This window comes from Nicotiana tabacum, chromosome 11 (genome assembly GCF_000715075.1).
Source record: "Nicotiana tabacum cultivar K326 chromosome 11, ASM71507v2, whole genome shotgun sequence".
In the NCBI taxonomy this organism is placed as follows: Eukaryota; Viridiplantae; Streptophyta; class Magnoliopsida; order Solanales; family Solanaceae; genus Nicotiana; species Nicotiana tabacum.
In genome coordinates this window covers 45,916,552-45,923,487 of record NC_134090.1, presented here as the reverse complement: position 1 = coordinate 45,923,487, position 6,936 = coordinate 45,916,552, and the positions used below count along the sequence as shown (strand labels likewise).

General features: G+C 38.2%; 1 protein-coding gene and 2 non-coding genes across 3 annotated transcripts; 2 read left to right on the top strand and 1 right to left on the bottom strand.

Moving 5' to 3' along the window:
* Positions 1–666: 666 nt before the first annotated feature.
* Positions 667–738, top strand: TRNAW-CCA (transfer RNA tryptophan (anticodon CCA)). The gene has a single exon. It is a non-coding gene; the product is annotated as a tRNA-Trp (tRNA).
* Positions 739–810: 72 nt separating this feature from the next.
* Positions 811–5,085, top strand: LOC107769356 (pentatricopeptide repeat-containing protein PPR5 homolog, chloroplastic-like). The gene is made up of 3 exons (XM_016588567.2): positions 811–1,347; positions 2,285–3,518; positions 4,691–5,085. Exons 1-2 carry the CDS (start codon positions 991–993, stop codon positions 3,392–3,394), a joined length of 1,467 nt encoding a protein of 488 aa, XP_016444053.2. The 5' UTR covers positions 811–990; the 3' UTR covers positions 3,395–3,518; positions 4,691–5,085.
* On the bottom strand, positions 4,780–4,882 carry LOC142166756 (U6 spliceosomal RNA). Its single transcript, XR_012697133.1, has one exon. It is a non-coding gene; the product is annotated as a U6 spliceosomal RNA (small nuclear RNA).
* Positions 5,086–6,936: the final 1,851 nt, after the last annotated feature.

Below are 6,936 nucleotides of genomic sequence, written 5' to 3'. Positions count from 1 at the left end.
GAGTCACATACTTTTAGGATTAATTCTTGTTTAGATAACTAGGATAGTCCAATTTAGTTTATAATTGATAACAAGTTCTCGTGGGTTCGACACTCTATCTTATTCCTTTATTACTTGACGACCGCGTATATTTGCGTGTGCGTTTGGCTGCAACATTGAACCTCAGCCCCAATTTAATTAGGTAGATATTTAATAGACATTTGGACATAAAATTATAATTTTTTAAAAAAGTAGTATTTGGAGTTAAGTTGAAAAATTATATTTGGAATTTGAAATTATGTTTGGACGTGCATTTCATTTGAAAAAATGTTGCAGTTTTGTGAGTGGGGAAACAAAAATTTCTAAAATTTTTGAAAAAGGGATTTTTTGAAAAACTCATTTTTAAAAAAATTCCAAAAACTTGCAAAAATTCGTGGACAAACACATTTTTGAAAATAAATTCAAAAACAGGAAAAAATATCTATAGACAAGCGGGTACCTAATTTTCTTTGTATAATCCAAAGGTTTCGTATCTTGAACATTTTTGCTCTGGTGTCGTTTCAACGATCTACCATAATCTTTAACATCAGTTTACATGTAAAGCCAATTATAGTCAATTAAGAAGTGATTTTTTTTTAATAAAAATGACGTTAAAATATGTTTTCGCCTGCTCCCTAAGCACCACCAGGATCCGTGGCGCAATGGTAGCGCGTCTGACTCCAGATCAGAAGGTTGCGTGTTCGATTCACGTCGGGTTCAATCCCCCGATCCAAATCGGATCCATTACTTTTCTAATTTTACCCTTTTGCCCTCTTCCTGTAGGCAATTATCCCTTCTTCCGAACTGAAAGTTGAACACCGAAAACTTCCACTACTACTCTGCAATAGCTGCTCACTTCCTCTCTCCATTTTTCACCATTATCTCCCTCACCCCTACCCCCATAAAACTACCCCCCAATCCAATGCACAGTCTTCTTCCACTTCAATTACACCGATAAAAAAAATACCAACAATGACCCTGCCATTTTCTTGTTCCGGGTCGGTTCAATTTCCCTGCTCAACTACTACTACACCAACATTTCAACAACCCAAACTGACCCACAATCCATGGCTAAATTTCACTTACAAGAGACCCGTTTTCTATGTTATCCGTTGTGTGTCGACCCGACCCGGGAGAAAGTCGGGTACCATGAGCCGCATCGGGTCATCCGAGGCACAGGAGCTGGTGACTTTGCTGATGAAGAATTTCAGTGATAAGAAGCCATTAGTGAGCACTCTGAACAAGTACGTTAAGTTTGTGAGGACTGAACACTGTTTCTTGCTCTTTGAAGAACTTGGCAAAACTGATAATTGGCTTCAATGCCTTGAGGTTTGCCCCTTCTTTTACGTTAAACGTTGCATTTCCATTTTTGAAGCGGAAACTTGTATGTCTGTATAGTGATAAGTGTGAGGTTGAGTGAACTCTGGTCTTAAGGAACCCGTTACTTGCCTTAAAAACCAAAAAAAACAAAAAATAAAAAAACAAAGTGCACTAAGCTCCCGTTGTGTGAGAGGTTTGGGTAACGGCGGGGAACACGTAGGTCTTATGTACTCGGCCTTAACTTGCATTTCCGCAAGAAGCCGTTTCTGCGGCTTAAACCCGTGACCTCCTACTACATCAATGCTCCTCCTTCATTTGTCTTAAAAGACAAATTATGCAATATCGGAATGAGATAAGCTGAATCAAACAGAATGGATTCAGAGGATTCTTTTAACCTACCTAAATTAGCTTGGGGTTGAGGTATAATTGATTGATTGGTACTGTGGAATTGAATGAATGTCTCTTGATCAAGCTACTTTAGATTTCTCTACTATCGGCAATGGGCACAGATAGGTTGGTTTGTTTCATATGATCTCTGAATCTAATGCAAAGATCTATGTGCTTTGAAAAATGATAATACTAGAAAATCAAATGTCATATGCAAATTCAATAGTTTCATGCCGTTAAAACCATATTCTAGAGGTTGAAGAAATGCTATCACCTAGAGTTTTAGGTTCTATTTCTATGTATGGATTTGCATTCCACTTTTATATTGTAGTTTCTCTGGTAGTGTGGTCTAGAAGGTGCTCGTTTCTGCCATATGTTTTTACGACTTATACTGGAAAAAGAACTTAAAAATTCTGTCTTTAAAACGTCTTTTGTCTTTATAAGGGAAAACCAATCCTTTTTTTAATTAGCAACATAGAATGCCTTTTTTGACTGACTTATCTGAAGTAAAATTAGTTTACAGAGGCAGTTGTTTCACTTATAAATCTAATATATATAGGTTTTCAGATGGATGCAAAAACAACGGTGGTATATAGCGGATAATGGGGTTTACTCAAAGTTGATATCAGTAATGGGGAAGAAAGGGCAGATCAGAATGGCAATGTGGCTGTTCTCCGAGATGCGTAATAGTGGGTGTCGGCCAGATACCTCAGTGTACAATGCAGTCATTTCAGCCCATCTCCACTCCCGAGACAAATCCAAGGCCTTGGCAAAGGCTATGGGTTACTTTGAGAAGATGAAGGGAATGGAGCGTTGTAGTCCAAGTATTGTTACTTACAACATTCTATTGAGAGCTTTTGCTCAGGCAAAAAATGTTGAACAGGTAGATGCTCTGTTGAAAGATCTCGAGGATAGCATTGTCACTCCTGATATATTCACATTTAATGGTCTGATGGATGCCTATGGGAAAAATGGGATGATCAAGGAAATGGAGCATGTTCTCTCTCGAATAAAGAGTAATGAGCTGAAACCAGATATCATTACTTTTAACATATTGATTGATTCATATGGGAAGAAGCAGGAATTTCAGAAGATGGAACAAGTTTTTAAAAGCTTGCTTCGATCCAAGGAAAAACCTACCATTCCCACGTTTAACTCAATGATAACAAACTATGGAAAAGCACGGCTGAGAGAGAAAGCAGAGTTAGTTCTTGAGAAGATGACTGACTTAGGATATAGGCCAAGTTACATCACATATGAGTGCCTCCTTATGATGTATGGGCATTGCGACTGTGTTGCAAAAGCAAGAGAACTATTTGATAGGGTGGTAGAATCTGAAAAGGAGAAGAAGGTTTCAACACTGAATTCAATGCTTGATACTTATTGCATGAATGGTTTACCCGTAGAAGCCGACGCGCTCTTTGAGAGTATTCATTCAGCCAAAGCTTTCCCTATAGACTCCTCAACCTATAAACTTCTATATAAGGCGTACACTAAAGCCGATATGAAGGAGCTAGTACAAAAATTGCTGACTTGTATGGACAAAGATGGGATCATCCCCAACAAAAAGTTCTTTCTTGATGCTTTGGGGGCCTTTGGGACTGGACCTTTAAGCCAAAAGGCAGCTGGTGATAATAAAGGATTGAACAAGCAGAGGGGCCGTAAGTGAAAAGAAAGAGTGGGTTGGAGTTAGAAAGTTGGTTGAAGCGCTCGTCTCTCAGACAATGATGAGATTTACGTTGAGTGGCTCAGTGATCATCTGTGGAACTGCAAGGATTGTTTTTGTCTCCCTGGTACCTTTCTCGCTATTTCTTGGACTATACATAAGTCTTTTGCATATCTTAATAATTTCTTTTGATGTGTTTCGTCACATATTTTATTAGCATATATGGATCACTTTGCTAAGAACTAAAAGGTGTATGCATTTGACTATCAATGAGTGCCTTTTCAAGTAGTGCAGTTAAACTTGCATGACCTGTTCTCTTCAGAATGTCACAAAAGGAAAAAAAAGTAAAAATCATCGTGAACCAAATTATCGAGGCTACCTATGCCCTTTAAGAGCACTTTTCGAGAATTTGGGATCTTGGACTTTCTAGGAACCAATACATTGTTTTGACTCCCATCAACAGCTGAATAAATTGTTTGTAAGAAGCTGTTGAGGCATTGTGAAAACTAGAGGTGCTTGTGAGTTTCCATTTCTGAACTATCTGATTCTTTTTCCCTTATAAAAGATGTGTGAGGTCAGCTTGCACGCACCTTGACTATTCCACTAGGTACCTGCTATCTCCTACCAGCACAAGTAAGGTTACTGTGCCCACCAAGGCTTAAGCATAGAAGAAACTACCTAATATTTTTGTCTCTGCTAGGATTTGAACCTTGGTCTCCAAAGTTTCACCCACTATATTGACAACTAGGTCCCGCCATTGGGTGCACTATCTGTTTTCCTGGTTATCAAGTTAAAATTTTGTAAAACATGTTGTAAAGTATTCCTCGAGGAGACTAGATCACCTACATTTGCATATGAATGCTATTCATGAATTCCTGAAAGAGGTTCTAGATATTATTAGCACATCTCGAGGTAGTATACTTGGTTCCTTCCAAACCAGCCTTCATGCCGGCGAAGTGAAAACTAAACAAAAACATTAACCTGTAAGTCTAAAAATTTGCTGTGTTGTGATCGTCCATTGTTTACGTTTTGTTTAACAGCAAAAGATGAGATAGAATTGATTAACATTCAAAAAGAAAATGATGAGATAGATTTGACGTGACGAGCTAAATTATTTCCCTTCCACTGTAAAATCCCCTTTCCTTTCTCTTATTTTCTATTGGTTAAAGCAACACATTTTATTACTCCTATAAATAGTCTAGTAGTTTGCTTGGTATTCATAGATATTCCGTATTGAAGAAACTACTGATGTCAGAGTGCTTATTTATGATACTTAATCCTTTTCATTTCCTGTCACAGGTTCAAGATATAACATGAAACATTCAAATCGTGATTCGCGGGTGAACCTCATTACCTATTCCTTCAGAGAAAGTGATGCTTGATGCTGTACCAAGAGGGACCATTTCTCGATTTGTGCGTGTCATCATTGCGCAGGGGCCATGCTAATCTTCTCTGTATCGTTCCAATTTTATTGGATGTCTCCGAAGGGACGTACCAAGAGGATGTCTCTTGCAAATAGTTGTAGTCATTGAACTAGCCTTGAAGTTTTCCTGTTTGCATCTGTAGATTGTCTTACTCTATTCTTCTCTTTCAGCAATGTTATTCGGTTGCAAACAATTAGAAAGAGAGAGATGACATCTCCAGTTAAATTCTTTTACCATTTGTTTTTCTTATCAATTATACAAATTGCCTCAGTCCCTGCTCTTGACACTTTTGAAGGGTCGTTGGTTTGCAAATGGCAAAAGGGGGTAATAATAAAGAAAATGAAGAACTGAAAAAAGACACAAGCCCACATTGAAATGTGTCCGTTAGAGGTTAAAGTTGTTTGATGGAAAATGTGCTGCAGAAATTTTAGACATATTGTTCTATACATTTCTGAAGAAGGAGAGTACTCGTTAGCTTTCTTCATCGAACTTGAGTAAGAAAAAAGAACTTACTTGCACCGGCTTAATTATTTCCGCTTATCTCCAACTCTTGAACTTATTAGTCGATCAAAAATTTACACAGTTGTTGTGTGCTTGTTTTGGGTACTGGCATAGCAGAATTAGGAACTATTGGCTCAGATGAGTTGCTCTTGACTTCGTAAACATATCTATGTAGTTGCTTTTTATGGACGAACAGCTATTATGCAACATCTCATCTTTCTTTAGCACTTTGTACTCTTAGATTATGTAGATCCGAATAGAGATATAAAAGTTAATATAACTGCTCTCAACTACTTTGGAGTATGTATACGTCCGAAATCGAGTTTGCCTACGACATGGTACGTCAGGTTCTGAACATGGCAATAAAGGGCTAAAGACCGACCCCAAGTCCCACCGGGTTAGACTCCGGGGTCAGAACGCCTGCCTTTGAGAATATAGAGGCCGTGATCCCGGAATCAATCCTAGCCCCGAACGAGCTCGAAGCAACATTGTTAGCATAGCCAACCGAAGACCGAAATATCCGTGACCGATCGGATATTACAGCGGGAATCTCGGCACTTATCAATAAGGAATCGACAATCAGCGAATCAAGAGATTTTTTTACCTTTTATAGAATTGTACCTAAAGTAGGACTCCTCTACTATATAAAGGGGGTCTGATAATTCATGTAACATGTTGTAACACGCACTCAAAAGCAATACACTATTATTTTTTCTCTTTAAGCTCTTATTCTATTGTATCTTGATACTGATCGAAGGGCATCTAGTTCGAGGGTGGTTGACCTTCCAAGACTCAAACTATCCCATTTGTGTGGTTTGAATTTATTTTATTATTATTATTATTATTTATTTCAATTGCAACTTAATTTATCACTTTGTGTCAAGTTAATCCACGTATCTTTAAAACTACTTACAAATTCAATTGTTATCCGATTTTGAGGGTAAACAGTTTGGCGCCCACCGTGAGGCTAAGGATAATAGTGTAAGGTTGTATTGTGGCCCGGGCCTGGCCCGGGACCGCAGGCCTAACGGGCCAACCGGGCCGGTTCAACCGGACCTAGGCTCTAGTGGTGCAAAAGCCCGTGGTGGGCCGGTTCAAGACAATTAGCCCGTGAGCCCGGAACCGGCAGGCGGGCCTGGGCCGGTTCAACCGGGCCCAACGGGCCTAACGGGCTCCAACGGCTAATTTTTAAAAAATATTTTTTTTTAAAAAAAAAAGACCAACGGTCAGATTTTTAAAATCTAGCCATTGGCCTTCAAAATTTATCCGTTGGCCACTTTAAAAAATAGCCATTTGGCCCCCAAACTTTGCTTTAACCCCAAACTTTTTATAATCACACTTTTTCCCAATTCTCAACTATAAATACCCCCCTATTTTTTCATTTTTACTCACAAATTCATCAATCTCTCTCAATATCTCTCTAATTTTCTTCTATAATTGCTTACTTTATTATTGCAATTTCGTGAAAAATTGTGAAGTTGGTGAATTGAAGTATTCAAGTCTTCAAGTCTTCAACGACATTCAATTTTCAAGAAGTTGTTCGTCAATTCGGTAAACTCGTTCCAACTCTTAATATATATATATATATATATATATATATATACATACATATATATAAGG